Consider the following 20,895-nt stretch of genomic DNA (forward strand, 5'->3'; position numbering starts at 1 on the left):
GAGAGAGAGAGAGGGAAAGAGAGAGAGAGAGAGAGAGAGAGAGAGAGAGAGAGAGAGAGAGAGAGAGAGAGAGAGAGAGAGAGAGAGAGAGGGAAAGAGAGAGAGAGAGAGAAAGAGAGGGGAGAGAGGAAGATAGAGGGAAAATTAGGAGAGAGAGATAGAGAGAGATAAATATAGCGGGGGGAGAGAGAGAGAAAGTTAGATGGGAGAGAGAGAGAAAAAGATAAAGGAAGAGAAAGAGAAAGAGAAAGAGAAAGCTAGAGGGGATAGAGGGGGGAGAGAGAGATAAAGATAGAGGGGAGAGAGAGAGATAAAGATAGAGGGGAGAGAGAGAGAAAGATAGAGGGGAAAGCGAAAGATAGAGGGGAGAGAGAGATAAAGATAGAAGGAAGAGAAAGAGAAAGCTAGAGGGGATAGAGAGGGGACATCCGATCCTCGTTTGCTAAGTCAAACGACACCGCTAGTTCTGCTCACACTGCCCTACCCTGTGCTCTGACCTCTTTCTCCCCTCTCTCTCCAGATGAAATCTCGCGTCTTGTGACGGCCGGCCGCCCAACAACCTGCCCGCTTGACCCTATCCCCTCCTCTCTTCTCCAGACCATTTCCGGAGACCTTCTCCCTTACCTCACCTCGCTCATCAACTCATCCCTGACCGCTGGCTACGTCCCTTCCGTCTTCTAGAGAGCGAGAGTTGCACCCCTTCTGAAAAAACCTACACTCGATCCCTCCAATGTCAACAATTACAGACCAGTATCCCTTCTTTCTTTTCTCTCCAAAACTCTTGAACGTGCCGTCCTTGGCCAGCTCTCCCGCTATCTCTCTCTGAATGACCTTCTTGATCCAAATCAGTCAGGTTTCAAGACTAGTCATTCAACTGAGACTGCTCTCCTCTGTATCACGGAGGCGCTCCACACTGCTAAAGCTAACTCTCTCTCCTCTGCTCTCATCCTTCTAGATCTATCGGCTGCCTTCGATACTGTGAACCATCAGATCCTCCTCTCCACCCTCTCCGAGTTGGGCATCTCCGGCGCGGCCCACGCTTGGATTGCGTCCTACCTGACAGGTCGCTCCTACCAGGTGGCGTGGCGAGAATCTGTCTCCTCACCACGCGCTCTCACCACTGGTGTCCCCCAGGGCTCTGTTCTTGGCCCTCTCCTATTCTCGCTATACACCAAGTCACTTGGCTCTGTCATAACCTCACATGGTCTCTCTTATCATTGCTATGCAGACGACACACAATTAATCTTCTCCTTTCCCCCTTCTGATGACCAGGTGGCGAATCGCATCTCTGCATGTCTGGCAGACATATCAGTGTGGATGACGGATCACCACCTCAAGCTGAACCTCGGCAAGACGGAGCTGCTCTTCCTCCCGGGGAAGGACTGCCCGTTCCATGATCTCGCCATCACGGTTGACAACTCCATTGTGTCCTCCTCCCAGAGCGCCAAGAACCTTGGCGTGATCCTGGACAACACCCTGTCGTTCTCAACCAACATCAAGGCGGTGGCCCGTTCCTGTAGGTTCATGCTCTACAACATCCGCAGAGTACGACCCTGCCTCACACAGGAAGCGGCGCAGGTCCTAATCCAGGCACTTGTCATCTCCCGTCTGGATTACTGCAACTCGCTGTTGGCTGGGCTCCCTGCCTGTGCCATTAAACCCCTTCAACTCATCCAGAACGCCGCAGCCCGTCTGGTGTTCAACCTTCCCAAGTTCTCTCACGTCACCCCGCTCCTCCGTTCTCTCCACTGGCTTCCAGTTGAAGCTCGCATCCGCTACAAGACCATGGTGCTTGCCTACGGAGCTGTGAGGGGAACGGCACCTCAGTACCTCCAGGCTCTGATCAGGCCCTACACCCAAACAAGGGCACTGCGTTCATCCACCTCTGGCCTGCTCGCCTCCCTACCACTGAGGAAGTACAGCTCCCGCTCAGCCCAGTCAAAACTGTTCGCTGCCCTGGCCCCCCAATGGTGGAACAAACTCCCTCACGACGCCAGGATAGCGGAGTCAATCACCACCTTCCGGAGACACCTGAAACCCCACCTCTTTAAGGAATACCTAGGATAGGATAAGTAATCCCTCTCACCCCCCTCCCCTTTAAGATTTAGATGCACTATTGTAAAGTGACTGTTCCACTGGATGTCATAAGGTGAATGCACCAATTTGTAAGTCGCTCTGGATAAGAGCGTCTGCTAAATGACTTAAATGTAAATGTAAATGGGAGAGAGAGATAAAGATAGAGGGAAGAGAGAGAGAGAGAGATAAAGATAGAGGGAAGAGAGAGAGAGTGAGATAAAGATAGAGGGGATAGAGAGAGATAAAGATAGAGGGGAGAGAGAGCGAGAGAGGGAAGAGAGAGATAAAGATAGAGGGGAGAGAGAGAGAAAGCTACAGGGGATAGAGGGGGGACAAAGAGATAAAGATAGACGGAAAAGAGAGATAAAGTTAGAGGGGAGAGAGAGAGATAAAGATAGAGGGAAGAGAGTGGGAGAGAGATAAAGATAGAGGGAAAAGAGAGATAAAGATAGAGGGGAGAATGAGAGAAAGATAGAGGAGAGAATGAGAGATAAAGATAGAGGGGAGAGAGAGAGCAAGTCAGTGAACGAGCGGATAAGAGAGAGTGGTAAAACAGAAAGAGAATGGGAGTAGACAGCTCACCATGCACCGTAAGTGTTATATCTACTCTTATACTACGTGAAGGCTTTTTGACCCTGACAGCGTCATCATCTTGGCAACAGCAGATCTGTTTTTTTTACGTACAAAGCTACCTAGGATTTGTTTTCTTTGCTTTTAGGTACCTTCTCTCAAGGCATCTTGGGATGTCTTGGATTGTCATATAAAGGGGAGATTTGGACCAGGGATGAGAAAAAGATTGTTATAGTGTCATTGGTTAACTTGAAAAATAGACAAGTCAACAACGTCACCGCAACGAGAAAGATGATATTCTCCATCACCATCATCAACAGCATTACCATCGTCATCAATTCCATAAAATGCAAATGCCAGTATACATGAGGTCACCCCGTACATGGTGTGGTTTTCGGGAGGTAGTGTGTGAGTTGTGTTTACAAACTCATTTTAGTTCACAACAAGCTTGTAGCATAGCTAATAGTAGAAGGAAAAATGCCACAAAGCCAAATATAGAAGAGTATTAAGCACTGCACTCCATCAAGTACTCAACAAAAAGAGTTCTGCAAAGATCTAATAGATCTGCAGGACAATAACTTGAAGTCCTTCCTGCAACTCTTTATGGATTCTACCATCAGAAGGGTTGATGATCTGTTTACCGACGTAATGGAATCAAAACACAGTTTGGAATCTATCCAGTCGGAGGTGGAGGAGCTAAAGGAGGCGACACCGGCCAGACTGCATTCAAATAACACTCTTCCAAACAGCACTTGACAAGCACTCTTCCAAAGGAGACTACTGCGAAAACCAATCGAGTTTGGACACATCTACTCATTCCAGGCTTTTTCTTATTTTTTAAACTATTTTCTACATTGTAGAATAATAGTAAAGACATCAAAACTATTAAATAACACATATGGTATCATGTAGTAACCAAACAAGTGTTAAACAAATCAAAATATATTTCATATTTGAGATTCTTCAAAGTAGCCACCTTTTTTTTGCCTTGATGACAGCTTTACACACTCTTGGAATTATCTCAACCAGCGTCACAAGGTAGTCACTTGTAATGCATTAAAATTAACAGGTGTGCCTTGTTAACTTCTTCGAGATAGGGGGTGCTCTTTTAATTTTTGGATAAAAAAGTTCCCGTTTTAAACAAGATATTTTGTCATGAAAAGATGCTCGACTATGCATGTAATTGACAGCTTTGGAAAGAAAAAACTCTGACGTTTCCAAAGCTGCAAAGATATTATCTGTGAGTGCCCCAGAACTAATGCTACAGGCGAAAACAAGATGAAGTTTCATACAGGAAATGCCCCAGATTCTGAAGGCGCTGTGTTCCAATGTCTCCTTATATGGCTGTGAATGCGCCAGGAATGAGCCTGCCCTCTCTGTCTTTTCTCCAAGGTGTCTGCAGCATTGTGACGTATTTGTAGGCATATCATTGGAAGATTGACCATAAGAGACTACATTTACCAGGTGTCCGCCCGGTGTCCTGTGTCGAAATTATTGCGTAATCTCTAGGTCCATGCGCGTTCCATTTCTTCAGAAGAGAAAGTCAACTGCCACGAAGGATTTATCATCGATAGATATGTGAAAAACACCTTGAGGATTGATTCTAAACATCGTTTGCCATGTTTCTGTGGATATTATGTAGTTAATTTGGAAAAAGTTCGCGTTTTAATGACTTAATTCTTCTTTTTTTCTTTTTTTTCTTACCCAAACATGATGAAGAAAACGGAGCGATTTGTCAACACAAATAATATTTTTGTAAAAACTGAACATTTGCTACCTAACTGAGAGTCTCCTCATTGAAAACATCTGAAGTTCTTCAAAGGTAAATTATTTTATTTGAATGCTTTTCTGGTTTTTGTGAAAATATTGCATGCTGAAAGAGAGGCATAATCCTATGCTAGGATATCAATACTGTTACACAAATGCTTGTTTAGCTATGGTTCAAAAGCATATTTTGAATATCTGAGATGACAGTGTTGTTAACAAAAGGCTAAGCTTGAGAGCAAATAGATTTATTTCATTTCATTTGCGATTTTCATGAATAGTTAACGTTGCGTTATGCTAATGAGCTTGGGGATAGATTTACACAATCCTGGATACAAGGTTTTTTCGTAGCTAAACGTGACGCAGAAAACGGAATGATTTGTCCTAAACAAATAATCTTTCAGGAAAAACTGAACATTTGCTATCTAACTGAGAGTCTCCTCATTGAAAACATTCAAAGTTCTTCAAAGGAAAATGATTTTATTTGAATGCTTTTCTGGTTTTTGTGAAAATGTTGCCTGCTGAATGCTAATGCTAAATGCTACGCTAGCTATCAATAACTATCAATAATGTTACACAAATGCTTGTTTTGCTATGGTTGAGAAGCATATTTTTGAAAATCTGAGATGACAGTGTAGTTAACAAAAGGCTAAGCTTGAGAGCTAGCATATTGATTTCATTTCATTTGTGATTTTCATGAATAGTTAACGTTGTGTTATGCTAATGAGCTTGAGGCTGTAGTCACGATCCCGGATCCGGGATGGCTCGACGCAAGCAGTTAAAGTTAATTTATAATTTTTATGTCACACTATGATCGTCACCTGTCTTTGTGCTTGTCTCCACCCCCTCTAGGTGTCGCCCATCTTCCCCATTATCCCCTGTGTATTTATACCTGTGTTCTCTGTTTGTCAGTTGCCTGATCGTTTTGTTTTGTCAAGCCTACCAGCGTTTTTTCCTGTGTCTTTCTCTAGTTAATGTTTTCCAGTTTTCCCTGTTTTGCCCATTCTGTCTGCCCTGACCCTGAGCCTGCCTGCCGTTCTGTAACTTGTCACACCACTCTGGATTACTGACCTCTGCCTGCCCTTGACCTGTCGTTTGTCTGCCTCCCTGTTTTTGTAATACACTAGTGTTACTTCGAAACTGTCTGCATCTGGTTCTTCTCCTGAGACTTGACAGTTTGAGCCAATTAGTTGTGTTGTGACAAGGTAGGAGTGGTATACAGAAGATAGCCCTATTTGGTAAAATACCATGTCCATATTATGGCAAGAAGAGCTCAAATAAGTAAAGAGAAATGACAGTCCATCCTTACTTTAAGGCAAGAAGGTCAGTCAATACAGAACATTTCAAGAACTTTAAAAGTTTATTCAAGTGCAGTCGCAAAAACCATTAAGCGCTATGATGAAACTGGTTCTCATGAGGACCGCGCAAAGAAAAGAATACCCAGATTGACCTCCTGTGCCGAGGATAATTTCATTAGATTTACAAGCCTCAGAAATTGCAGCCCAAATATATGCTTCTTAGAGTTCAAGTAACAGACACATCTCAACATCAACTGTTCAGAGGAGACTGCTTGAATGAGGCTTTCATGGTTGAATTTCTGCAACCAAACCAATACTAAAGAACACCAATATGAAGAAGAGACTTGCTTGGGCTAAAAAACACAAGCAATGGACATTAGACCAGTGGAAAGTTTAGATTTGTGGTTCCAACACAGAGTAAGACGCAGAGTAGGTGAACGCATCATCTCTGCATGTGTGGTTCCCACCGTGAAGCATGGAGGAGGAGGTGTGATGGTGTGGGTGTGGTTCCAACGCAGAGTAAGATGCAGAGTAGGTGAATGCATCATCTCTGCATGTGTGGTTCCCACCGTGAAGCATGGAGGAGGAGGTGTGATGGTGTGGTGATGCATTGCTGGTGACACTGGCTGTGATTTATTTTGAATTCAAGGCACACTTAACCAGCATGGCTACAACAGCATTCTGCAGTGATATGCCATCCCATCTGGTTTGCGTTTAGTGGGACTATCATTTGTTTTTCAACAGGACAATGACCCAAAACACACCTCCAGGCTGTGTAAGGGCTATTTGACCAAGGGGAGTGATGGATTGCTGCATCAGATGACCTAACCTCTACAATCACCAAATTGAGGTGGTTTGGGATGAGTTGATCCACAGAATGAAGGAAAAGCAGCTAATAAGTACTCAGCATATGTGGGGACACCTTCAAGACTGTTGGTACAGCATTCCCCATGAAGCTGGTTGAGAGAATGCCAAGAGTGTGCAAAGCTGTCATCAAGGCAAAGGCTGGCTACTTTGAAGAATCTCAAATATAAAATATATTTTGATTTGCTTAACACTTTTTTGTTTACTACATGATTCCATATATGTGTTATTTCATAGTTTTGTTGTCTTCGCTATTATTCTACAATGTAGAATTTTTTTAAATATTTTTTTGTTGTTGTTGTTTTTTTGTTTTTGTTTTTTGTGATCAATTAATTTAAACATTTATAATTCATCTGTTTTCCCAAACCTTTTAAAGTTACTCGTGTTTTTGTGGGACATGGTTTTTCCATATCAGTCCTTGGGCTTCCAACCACCTGTACCATTTATTGTCATCTGTTTTTATCTGAATTGTTGTCTATCACTTGATTCTTTAATGCAAATAAATAAAACTAATACACGCTTCCGCATGATCTAGGAGAGAGTCGGCTAACTGCAGGGGAAAACACCCTCTACGTGCTGGGGATTCACTGAATAATTCAAAGATAAAGTAACAGCAATGGCTGACATTCATAACAGCACTAAACGTAGAGAACAGACAATTATTACAGGGAGCAGAGACTCATTCACTCTGTAATGTAACCTTACTTATATAGCCTGTAATGGTTTTCCAGTCACCAAGGTATGTTTCAGAATGGCCTGTCAGCTACATCAGTTTTATATGACAAGGACAAGTGTGTATGTGTGTGCGTGTGTGCACCCATGTAAAATCATCACAGTGCCTGTGCTGTAGCCAAGGAAGAGAAGGCCATGGTGAAAGTGTCTCGCAGTAAAATGTACCTGTTCCTATCCATCACAATAAACAGTCATATTCTCAGTCTGAAACTCACCCATTAAACACTGTTGTTGTCGGGGGCAAATTCCAAAAGCAATTAGATGGCAGCTTCATTAGAGAGAGTGTGACTGGTAATTAAGCTGTACTGTATGACAGTAAGGGACAGACCCGGGAAAGAGGAGCAGAGCCATCCAAAGATATCCATCTCTCAAGTCTGTAATTTCTCCTGAAAACAAACTTTTGTTTTCTTTCAGTTGAATTAAAGAGAGGTTTATCATTCTCTGCTTTGATTTATTTTTCATTGAAGAAGCCTGGACCCTGACAGCTTTCACACTTGTTAATTAGAATTACTCATCCTTTATTTAACTAGGCAAGTTAGTTAAAGAACAAATTCTTATTTTCAATAACGGCCTAGGAATAGTGGATTAACTGTCTTGTTCAAGGGCAGAGTAAGGGATTTGATCTTGTAACCTTTTGGTTAATAGGCCAACACTCTAACCACTAGGCTACCTGCCACCCAACCGATTGTTACAGGGAGTAGAGACTCATTCGGTCTGTAATGTAACCTTACTTGTATAGCCTGTAATGGTTTTCCAGTCACATTCACTGCACTTTCAGCAGAAATTCTGTCTGAATACAAAAGTGTGGGGAGGGTTCATTCATATTCAAAACTCTCCTTTTTCCACTGTGTGGATGGATAACCTACATGGGTGATAGTATGTGAATGACACCTGACAAGCAAGATTTCTAATCCCTTTCATTCACAGCATGCAGAGCACAGGTTGATTATGGAGAATATTTTTTACTATAGAATATATTTGTACAAAAAAATATAGAGTTACTCTGGAATATAGAGGTACCGTAGAATATAGAGGTACTATAGAATACATTTGTACTATAGAATATTGAGGTGCTGTAGAATATAGAGGTACTATAGAATATAGAGGTACTGTAGAATATAGAGGTACTATAGAATATAGAGGTACTGTAGAATATAGAGGTACTATAGAATATAGAGGTACTATATAATATATTTCTGCTATAGAACATAGAGGGACTGTAGAATATAGAGGTACTATAGAATATAGAGGTACTGTAGAATATAGAGGTACTATATAATATAGAGGTACTGTAGAATATAGAGGTACTATAGAATATATTTTTGCTATAGAACATAGAGGGACTGTAGAATATAGAGGTTCTGTGGAATATAGATGTACTTTAGAATATAGAGGGACAATAGAATATATGTGTACGATATAATATATTTGTACTATAGAATATATTTTCAATATAAAATACAGAGGTACTACATAATACCAATCCAGTAAAGCCAGAGTACATCCTGTCTTGGGGTGTGAAGAGTCTATACAGAGAAACACACTCAGTCAGTCTAATAAGTTATTACCCATCATAAAACACATCTTTTTAGATGATTTCTCTGAATTACATTAACTCTGGTGGAAAATGGACAAAATAATTGAATTTCCTTATTCCGCCTTGTGGACCTATAGAGTCGAACGCTGTGAGGTACTTAACGCCCAGGGAACAAAACTAAATGAATAAAGAACACCATTTCCCTCGCACGTGTTTGATATCACTTGTCTACCTATTGAATAATGGACCTCCCTGTTCTTGTCATGGCGGCTTGGCCCAATCTGTGATACCAGACACCATATGGGCAGGAAGTTTAGGAAATATTCATAACTCTTCTACACAACCTGCTCCATAAATCTCCTCTTTCTTCTCCCATCCTCACCACAGACAACCGATCACAGGAAAGCTGAGAGAAAGAGAGAGAGAGAGAGAGAGAGAGAGAGAGAGAGAGAGAGAGAGAGAGAGAGAGAGAGAGAGAGAGAGAGAGAGAGAGAGAGAGAGAGCATTGCACGTCGTACTGTAGTCTGGAGTGGCATAGCATTATTCCTCCATGGGTTGCCTCAGCTGGGTTCTCTTCAGTAAGTCATGGGTCGTGGAGCAAAGGCTTCCTCTCTCTCTATTTCTCCACCAGCCCTGGCTGGTCTCATAGACATAACATAGTCAAAGAAAATCCAGGGCACTCAAATTAGTATACAGTGTAGTGAAAAAGTATTTCTTGGGAAACTTTGCAGTATTTTGTTTTTTGATGTATTCTTCTTCATATTGTTAGCCCATATTACTTGTTGTGTTATTACATACAGCCGGAAATAACTATTGGATATCAGAGCGACGGTAACTCACCAACACTACCAGCATTATGACCAGGAATGCGACTTTCCCGAAGCGGATCCTTTGTTCGCACCCCTCAGGGCAATTGAACTGATTTCAGACGCCGACCCAAAACAACGCCGTTGGAGGAGAGGTCCTCGGAGTGGTCTTCTAGTCCAACTTAGGAGGTGCGCACCCTACCCACCACTTCCGAGTATATAACTTGCTAATGTTCAGTCCCTGTATAATAAAGTTGACGAGCTCAGGGCGAGGGTTTCTTTCCAGAGAGATATCAGGGATTGTAAAATCATTTGTTTCACGGAAAACATGGCTCTCCCGGGATATACTGTCTGAGTCTGTCCAACCAGTTGGCGTCTCAGTTCATTGCACAGACAGGAATAAAGATCTCTCCGGGAAGAAGAAGGGCGGAGGGTTGTGTTTCATGATTAACGACTCATTGTGTAATTGTGATAACATACAAGTCCTTTTGTTCACGCAATCTAGAATACCTTACAATGAAATGCCGGCCGTATTATCTCCCAAGATAATTTTCTTTGGTCATAGTCAAGGCCGTGTATATCCTCCCTCAAGCCAATACCACGACAGTCCTCAAAGACATTCACTGGACTTAATGCAAACTGGAAACCACATGTCCTGAGGCAGCATTCAATGTAGCTGGAAATTTTAACAAAGCAAATCTGTGGAAAAGTCTGCCGAAGTTCTATCAACATATTGAGAGTAGTACTCGCTCTACTAAAACACTGGACCACTGTTTCTCCAATTTAAACGATTCCTACAAGGCCCTCCCATGCCCTCCTTTCGTGCAAATCTGACCATAACTCCATTTTTCTCCTCCCTTTGTATAGGCAGAAACTCAAACAGGAAGTACCCACGCTAAGGACTATTCGATGCTGGTCTGACCAATCGGAATCCACGCTTCAAGATTATTTTGAGCACACGGACTGGGATATGTTCTGGGTAGCTTCACAGAATGATATTGATGTATATACTGATACAGTATATTATCAGGAAGTGTATTGGAGATGTTGTACCCGCTGTGACTATTACAACCTACCCTAAACAGAAACCCATGGATAGATGACAGCATTCACACATAACTGAAAGCATGAACCATCGCATTTAATCATGGCAAGGTGACTAGGAATTTGGCAGAATACAAACAGTGTAGTTATTCCCTCCTCAAAACAATCAAACAGGCAACACGTCAGTATAGAGACAAAGAGGAGTTGCAATTCAACTGCTCAGACATGAGACGCACATGGGAGGGTCTAAACACAATCACGGACTACAAAAGGAAAACCAGCCACATCGTGAACACTAACGTCTTTCTTCCGGATAAGCTAAATACCTTCTTCGCCCAACTTTGAGGATAACAGAGTGCTACCAACGTGGCCCGCTACCAAGAACTGTAGGCTCAACTTCTCCTTGGCCGGCGTGAGTAAGACATTTAAGCGTGTTAACCCTCGCAAGCCTGCCAGCCCAGACAACATCCCTAGCCGCATCTTTAAGCATGCACAAACCAGCTGGCTGTAGTGTTTACGGACATATTCAATCTCTTCCTATCCCAGTCTGTTTCAAGATGGCCACCTTTGCTCCTGTACTCAGAAAAGCAAAGGTAAATGAGCTAAATGGATTTCGCCAAGTAGCACTCACTTCTGTCATCATGAAGTGCCTTGAGAGACTAGTCAAGGATCATAACACCTTACCTGTCACCCTAAATCCACTTCAATTTGCTTACCATCCAATAGATCCACAGACGACACAATAGCCATCACACTGCACACTGCCCTATACCATCTGGACAAGAGGAATACCTATGTAAGATTGCTGTTCATTGACTATAGCTCAGCACTCAACACCATAGTACCCTCCAAACTCATAATTAAGCTCGAGGCCCTGGGTCTGAACCCCACCCTATGCAAATGAGTCCTGGACTTACTGACAAGGTGGTGAAGGTTGGAATAAACACCACCACTTCGCTGATCCTCAACACTGGGGCCCCACAAAGGTGCATGCTCAGCCCCCTCCTGTACTCGCTGTTCACCCATGACTGTGTTGCCAAGCACACCTCCAACTCAATCATCAAGGTTGCAGACAGCACAACAGTAGTAGGCCTGATTACCAACAATGACGAGACAGCCTACAGCCAGGAAAATAACCTCTCAGTCAACATCAACAAAACAAAGGAGATGATAGTGGACTTCAGGAAACAGCAGAGTGAGCACCCCCCTATCCACATCGATGGGACCGCAGTGGAGTAAGTGGAAAGCTTCAGGTTTCTCAGCGTACCTATCACTGAAAAACTGAAATGGTCCACTCACACAGACAGTGTGGTGAAGAATGTGCCTCTTCAACCTCAGGAGGCTTAAGAAATGTGTCTTGGCACCTAAAACCCTCACAAACTTTTACATATGCGCAATTGAGAGCCTCCCGTCGGGCTGTATCGCCGCCTGGTACAGCAACTGCACCGCCCGCAACCACATGGCTCTTCAGAGGGCGGTGCGCTCTGCCCAACACATCACCGGGGCAAACTACCTGCACTCCAGGACACCTACAGCACCCAATGTCACAGAAAGGCCAAAAAGATCATCAAGGGCAGCAACCACCCAAGCCACCACCTGTTCTCCCCACTATCATCCAGAAAGCAGGTAGCAGTTAATCCACTGTTCCTAGGAAAATAAGAAGGAAAACAAGAATTTGTTCTTAACTGACTTGCCTAGTTAAATAAAGATTTTAAAAAAGGTGAGGTCACAACAGGTGCATTGAAGCTGAGACCGAGAGACCGCAAAACAGCTTATATCTCAAGGTCAGACTGTTAAATAGCCATCACTAGCACATAGAGGTTGCTGTCAATTAATATAAACTTGAAATCACTAGCCACTTTAATAAATGGAACACCAGTCACTGTAATGTTTACATATCTTGCATTATTCATCTCATATGTATATCCTGTAATCTATACTATCTACTGTATCTTAGTCTATGCTGCCCTGACATTCCTTGTCCATGTATTTATATATTCTTCATTCAATTCCTTTACTTACTTTTATGCATATTGGGTATATGTTGTGAAATTGTTTGGTGTTACTTTTTAGACATTACTGCACTGTTGGAGCCAGAAACACAAGCATTTCACAACTGTCAGTGATTAGCTGAATGGATAAGTGGAGTCAGGCGCAGGACACAGGTTTGAGTAATAATCTGAATTTACTCTAAATGTAAGCATTGTTCCAACAAGGAAAAATACTAATATCCAGAGCGCAAAGAACGAACCCACATGACAATGACAATCACTCACAAAACAGAAAGGGAAGCCAGAGGGTTAAATAAGGAACATTGATTATGGAATGGAAACCTGGTGTGTATAATGAAGACAAAACCAAACGAAAATGAAACATGGATCGGTGGTGACTAGAAGGCCAGTGAGACTAGAAAGCCAGTGATGTCGACCTCCGCCCGAACAAGGAGAGGGACCAACTTCGGCAGAAGTCGTGACAGCAACACCCAAAATAACATCTGCTAAACATGTGTAAGTGACCAATAAAATAAAATTGTATTTTGTTTTATTTGCTGCAAGATAATGATGTAAAACACACAATCAAGTGAAAATGGTTAAACATGAAAATGGATAAACATGAAAACGGTTAAAAATGGCTAAAGAGCATCAAATGTGTAGTTTTGAAATGGCCTAGTCAAAGTCTGGACCTGATCCTGATTGACAAGTGGTGGTAGAACTTAAAATGAACAGTTCATGCTTGAAAACCCACAAATGTCACTGAGTTAAAGCAGTTCTGCATGGAAGAGTGGGATAGAAGGGGGCAATGACTTTTTCACAGAGGGGAATTGGGTGCCTAACTTTGCCTAACTTTGTTAATTTAATAAATAGAATAAATATATAAACTCAGGTTCTGTTTATCTAATATTACGTTTTGGTTGAAGATCTGACAACATGGGTTGGTGTATGTTGGTGTATGGGTTGGTGTATGTTGGTGTATGGGTTGGTGTATGTTGGTGTATGGGTTGGTGTATGTTACTATTGGTATGGTTACATGAGGCAACATCTAAAGGAGGGTGGTTGGTCTGGGTGGATGGGTTGGTGTATGTTACTATTGGTATGGTTACATGAGGCAACATCTAAAGGAGGGTGGTTGGTCTGGGTGGATGGGTTGGTGTATGTTACTATTGGTATGGTTACATAAGACAGAAGGTTACTTAAGGCAACATCTAAAGGAGGGTGGTTGGTCTGGGTGGATGGGATGGTGTATGTTACTATTGGTATGGTTACATGAGGCAACATCTAAAGGAGGGTGGTTGGTCTGGGTGGATGGGATGGTGTATGTTACTATTGGTATGGTTACATGAGGCAACATCTAAAGGAGGGTGGTTGGTCTGGGTGGATGGGATGGTGTATAATATGAATGTCTAGCAATCTCATCATGGACAGCATTTAAGCTAATTTGCAAGTACTTACCACTTTTTAACTACTTACCATGTTAGCTAACCCGTTCCTTAACCATAACCTTAATCCTCTATTAACCTAACTTCTAACTTTCACCCTAACCTTTACCTTAATTTAACCCTAACCTTAACCCCTAAATCCAACCCCTAGCCTGACTAACATTAGCCACATAGCTAATATTAGTATTAGCCACCTAGCTAACGTTAACCACAACAAATTGCAATTCATAACATATCAAGCATATTGCAAATTCATAGCAAATTGTACAAACTGCAATTTGTAGCATATCATATGAATTGTAATCATAACATATCATAGGAATTGTAATTTGCAACATCATAATAATTGTAATTTCTAACATATCATATGAAATGGATGATGGACATCTACAAATTAATACCACACCAAGCGTAACATATCATACTAATTTGACTGGCTCTGATTTTTATGTTACGTCTACACCTGAGTCCAGGTTGACCAGCCAGCCAGGTAGCGGTATAGGCTGCTTCTCATAACCATTCACTGTACTTTGGTGGAGTCGTAATATCCTCAATTGTTATTCCTCCAGACTCTACAGGCTCACTTCAATCTCTGACTTCCTCTGTAGGGTTCTACATTTGGGGTTAGTTATGGAGGCTGTCTCAGCAGGATGGGGGAAGAGTGAGAGCAGTAATTTGTTGGGTTCTTGTCTGTGGTGCAGATCATGAATACCGACTTCCCTGAGAATGATGAGGAAGATCTGAATACCATGCAGGGCCTTATGGAGGGGGTTGGGATGAGGAGGATCTGAATACCATGCAGGGCCTTATGGAGGGGGTTGTGATGAGGAGGATCTGAATACCATGCAGGGACTTATGGAGGGGGTTGGGATGAGGAGGATCTGAATACCATGCAGGGCCTTATGGAGGGGGTTGTGATGAGGAGGATCTGAATACCATGCAGGGACTTATGGAGGGGGTTGTGATGAGGAGGATGTGAATACCATGCAGGGCCTTATGGAGGGGGTTGTGATGAGGAGGATGTGAATACCATGCAGGGCCTTATGGAGGGGGTTGTGATGAGGAGGATGTGAATACCATGCAGGGCCTTACGGAGGGGGTTGTGATGAGGAGGATGTGAATACCATGCAGGGCCTTATGGAGGGGGTTGTGATGAGGAGGATGTGAATACCATGCAGGGCCTTATGGAGGGGGTTGTGATGAGGAGGATGTGAATACCATGCAGGGCCTTATGGAGGGGGTTGGGATGAGGAGGATGTGAATACCATGCAGGGCATTATGGAGGGGGTTGGGATGAGGAGGATGTGAATACCATGCAGGGCCTTATGGAGGGGGTTGGGATGAGGAGGATGTGAATACCATGCAGGGCCTTATAGAGGGGGTTGTGATGAGGAGGATGTGAATACCATGCAGGGCCTTATGGAGGGGGATGCAGTCTGTCCCGAGGAGGCAGGACATTGAGTAGGTGACACCTCCGTAATCTGTCATCCACACTAAATCTTCACCATATCAAAGCTGATATAAAATGGCTCAGGACAACACTAGTCCAGGGGTACTCAACTCTTACCTTATGAGGTCTAGATCCTGCTAGATTTCTGTTCTACCTGATAATGAATTGCACCCATCTGGTGTCCCAGGCCTAAATAAGTCCCTGATTAGAAGGGAACAATGAGAACAAGCACTGGAACTGGCTTCGAGGTCCAGAGTTGAGTTTGAGGGCTCTAGTCTATATCAAGGGGACTCTATAATCACGAGCTTAACGGATTACAAGACCGTTGAGTGAGTCTACAGTATTTAGTCATGTTGTCACATGGGCAATGTGATGCCGTGTTCAGTGATTCTATATACATATTGGGTTGTTCCATTGGAATCGTATGCTGAGTTAATGATGTGTCCTCTAGCAATGCATTTAATTGACATTGCCTCGAAGTGTGTTCTGCTGTAATAGTTGAAATGGATTGAACTTGCTCTGAAAAGCTCTGAGCTAAAGTGGTACAGTCTCCAAACGCACTAATTTAGAGGTAATAAGAGGTGATCATGATAAAGTCCATCAAAGACCAGCTGTTGAGAGACATCCAATGACATTGGACTGACATACTAACTAAATCAGGACAACACTTTAACAAATGGATCACTAGTCACTTTAAACAATGCCACTTTAATAATGTTTACGTATCTTACATTACTCATATGTATATACTGTATTTTATACCATCTAGTTGCACCTTGCCTATGTCGCTCGGCCATTTCTCATCCATATATTTATATGTACATATTCTCATTCATCCATTTTAGATTTGTGTGTATTAGGGAGTTGTTGGGGAATTGTTAGATTACATGTTAGATATTACTGCAGTCTCAGAACCAGAAGCACAAGCATTTCGCTACACTCGCATTAACATCTGCTAACCATGTGCATGTGACCAATAAACTTTGATTTGATTTGATTGGAATTGGAATTGGCTGAAGTTGTGCCAACTCCAATTGCAGCATATCTATAAATATTTGATCCATTCCACACTGTTCTCATCACATTCATGGATAAAATTACTATTTTCAAATGGGATATACTATTTTCGAATGGGACTGTTACTCGGTATGCATGGCCGTGCGTCTGCAGAGCTTGTGCTTGGCTATGGGATGATTGGTCCATCTGCACATAGCACACAGCCAGGAGATAAATGGCCTTATTACACTAGGGGAGGTCACTGGCCTCCATTTCACCAGGGGACAAAGATGGCTGGGATTTCACACTGGGTCTACTTTCCCACCAGAGTTACAGATTACAATTCAGACACTGGAGATATTCTACCTCAACCCTTTTACAGAATATAATTCAGACACTGGAGATATTCTACCTCAAACCTTTTACAGATTACAATTCAGACACTGGAGATATTCTACCTCAACCCTTTTACAGAATATAATTCAGACACTGGAGATATTCTACCTCAACCCTTTTACAGAATATAATTCAGACACTGGAGATATTCTACCTCAAACCTTTTACAGATTACAATTCAGACACTGGATATATTCTACCTCAACCCTTTTACAGAATATAATTCAGACACTGGAGATATTCTGCCTCAAACCTTTTACAGATTACAATTCAGACACTGGAAATATTCTACCTCAAACCTTTTACAGATTACAATTCAGACACTGGAGATATTCTACCTCAAACCTTTTACAGATTACAATTCAGACACTGGAGATATTCTACCTCAACCCTTTTACAGAATATAATTCAGACACTGGAGATATTCTGCCTCAAACCTTTTACAGATTACAATTCAGACACTGGAAATATTCTATCTCAACCCTTTTAAAGATTACAATTCAGACACAAGATATTCTGCCTCAACCCTTTTACAGATTACAATTCCGACACTGGAGATATTCTACCTCAACCCTTTTACAGAATATAATTCAGACACTGGAGATATTCTACCTCAAACCTTTTACAGATTACAATTCAGACACTGGAGATATTCTACCTCAACCCTTTTACAGAATATAATTCAGACACTGGAGATATTCTGCCTCAAACCTTTTACAGATTACAATTCAGACACTGGAGATATTCTATCTCAACCCTTTTAAAGATTACAATTCAGACACAAGATATTCTGCCTCAACCCTTTTACAGATTACAATTCAGACACTGGAGATATTCTATCTCAACCCTTTTAAAGATTACAATTCAGACACAAGATATTCTGCCTCAACCCTTTTACAGATTACAATTCAGACACTGGAGATATTCTATCTCAACCCTTTTAAAGATTACAATTCAGACACAAGATATTCTGCCTCAACCCTTTTACAGATTACAATTCCGACACAGGAGATATTCTGCCTCAACAATGGGGTTTTCCCATTCTTTTTTCCCCTTTGACCCTGACGATGGTCCCAATTTAATGAGGATTGGTATGTGTACTTGTTCATATAAAATTAATATCTTAATCTCAAAATCCACATATTCCTGCTACTTCATTAGTAGTAAAACCACTATGGTTTACCAGATGTTGCAGACATCAAATTGGAATTGCTGGGATCCTATGTCGTGCAGAGGCAGAATAGTGAGGAGATTATCTGTCTAAAAACCCATCCTTCATGTAAAGGATGTTTTAAAGGTGCGTGAAATGAGAGTCTGGCAGTGGAGAAAATAGTCACTTTAGAAGGACCTGCTCATCCATCGCTCAGTGTGAGCACACGCCGCACAATCTGAGAGCTTGGTCAATGTTATTAAAGTCAGGAATCCTATGCATTAATGATCTCCTATGGATGGGAGGAGTGTGTACACAACAGGGAGCAGGAGCGACAGCAGAGAGAGGCGAGTCGAGGAATTAGTGAGAGACAGGAGAGAGAGAGGGTGAGAGAATGAGAGAAAGAACGATGGAGCCGTGGCGGGCTGGCGAGCAGGAGAGGAGGAATCATTAAATGGATGGTGGTGGTGGTGAGGAGCGAGGCTGGCTCTTTGAAGACAGGCGCACGCCGCTAAGCAGGAGCCCTGAGAGCTAACAACGCTGATGGGCTGCAGGGAGCGTCTCCCAGCCTTCTCACGGATGGATCGGAGCAGCATCACAAAGATTAGAGGTTCCCTTAATCCGACAAAGGGGATTAAATGCTGACAGAGGACAAGAGGAGGGAGAGGAAGGCTCCTGTGGAGGGGTAGATGAATTATTAACACCTCTTCTCAGACTAGTGATCTGGGTCTTTAACCCAAAATCACAGACCGATGCTCCAGACACATGCTGGGGTTTTCAGATGAGCCTTATCTGTCATCACACAACCCCCTGGACTTTGAGAGAGGGATGGAAGATACACCCTACCTCCTTCTCTCCCATCCCTCCCCTAGTTTGGCTTAAACACTTTCATACTGTACATCCTGATAGTGTCCCATCTGGAAATGCACACCCTGTGAAACTTAACACACACTGGCGGACCATAGTCTGCACACACACACACACACACACACACACACACACACACACACACACACACACACACACACACACACACACACACACACACACACACACACACACACACACACACACACACACACACACACACACACACACACACATGCTGGCAGACCACAGTCTGCACTCTAACACACACACAGCCCCATATCAGCACAAAAAGTTGTTTGAAGGGATATCTCTGACATGGCACGATACCTACTCCAGATCTAAGCCAGATCATCAATTAAGTGTTTCATATTTTCAAGTCAACTTCCTCTGAATGAGACCTCAATAGCCAGTGTGATTCAAGACTCATCTCCAGGGACACAACAATAAAACCCCAAAAAATAAACCCAAAAGTGCAGGGAGATATTTCAAGCCAAACGTAAAAGCTTGGAGGATCAAATCAAATGTTAAATTAAGGAATAATACATTTAAAAAGCACAATGAATTAGCAAAAAGACATCTCGCTACCACTCAAATGTGTTCTCTGTCTTATGGCAAGGGCAACATGGGATGGTAGTGACGGGAAATGGCATCCATGCTTTCACCACTGTCCCACCCAAGATGATCTCACATTGGCACCCATTGACCTCTCAATCAGCTCAATAAACACAGAGTGTGACTGATGAACCAAAGACCTCAAACCCAGACCACCGAGCCAAAGCGTCAAACATCCCAGTGTGTCAAACATCCCATCATCACTTACCCCCCTTGTTCCATCTGCCTTTAGTCCTTGCCTGGTGGCTAAGCTCAGGACCGCCAAACAGCACCAAGAGAAACAAAACAAGTTCAAAAATGGAGAAAAATCCAAACTTTGCCATGGAAAACATGTCCAAGAGTTTCTCTTCGACCGAGTCCACTTTCACATGGCTGTGTTTCCCTCTGGTGCGACGCGGTTGTGGAGCATGGTAACCCACGCGCGGGCTGTCATCAGTCAGGCAGGTATCAGCAGTGGATATCTGGCTCTGCCATACTGCTAGAGGCTGCTGAGGGCTGGGTGATAGGTGCTCTTCACTGGTCCTGGGGCTCTGGGCTGAGCCACATGTCTCCCCTCCTGGACGCCCCTGGCTCACCAGAGCGCACGGAGCCAGACGGAACACACGCTACACCACGGCTCAGCTCAGCACCGTGCTTCACTGATCTGCTCACACTAACACACTCTCTCTCTCTCTCTCTCACTGTTTCCACCGCTGTCGACTCCGACGCTGCCTCTGCTGCTGCTGCCTCTGCCTCTGCTGATGCTGCCTCTGCAGATGCTGCCTCTGCTGCTACTGCCTCTGCTGCTGCTGCTTCTCCTGCTGAATGACTTCCTGCCCTCCTCACTCTGGGTTGCTGAGGGAATACGTCTCTCAGCACTCTGGCTCTGAACCCCACACAGCACAGCCGAGTAGAGGAGAAGAGGGAATGCAACACACAGTCTGCCCTCTGGAGAGGAGTTTACAGGGTGGGTGTCTGCTAGTTAGAAATAACACACAAACAAGCAGGCAAGAGGAGTGAGGAGAGTGTGGGGGAGAGGAACGAGAGAACAGGAGAGGAGAGAGAGGAGGTCATCTCTGTGACTCCCTGATCCTAATAGCCACGGCAGCCATACAACTGCTCTTTACAGAGCAATAAGGTTTTCACATGGAGCTGCTCGCATCTCACATTTGCCTGGCCAAGGTGAGCTGGAACAGGCTTTACTGGCAGAGTAGAACGAGGAGGAGGAGGAGAAGGAGGAAGAGGAGAGGGATGAGAAAAGATATGGTGGAAGTGCTTTTACATGGTCCCCTCTCGCTCTCTCTCTCTCTCTCTC

The 20,895-nt window shown here is 43.2% G+C and overlaps 1 protein-coding gene across 12 annotated transcripts in view; it reads right to left on the reverse strand.

Annotated features, from left to right (window-relative positions):
- Positions 1–20,285, reverse strand: part of LOC124005506 (roundabout homolog 2-like) — an 832,377-nt gene extending 812,092 nt beyond the window's left edge. For all 12 annotated transcript variants that reach the window (XM_046314843.1, XM_046314840.1, XM_046314832.1 and 9 more), the window contains exon 1: positions 19,810–20,285. In XM_046314843.1, coding sequence (XP_046170799.1) covers positions 19,810–19,933 — 124 coding nt within the window. In that variant the 5' untranslated portion in view covers positions 19,934–20,285. The remainder of the gene's footprint in view (positions 1–19,809) is intronic.
- Positions 20,286–20,895: the final 610 nt, after the last annotated feature.

This window comes from Oncorhynchus gorbuscha, linkage group LG19 (assembly GCF_021184085.1).
Source record: "Oncorhynchus gorbuscha isolate QuinsamMale2020 ecotype Even-year linkage group LG19, OgorEven_v1.0, whole genome shotgun sequence".
Classification (NCBI taxonomy): Eukaryota; Metazoa; Chordata; class Actinopteri; order Salmoniformes; family Salmonidae; genus Oncorhynchus; species Oncorhynchus gorbuscha.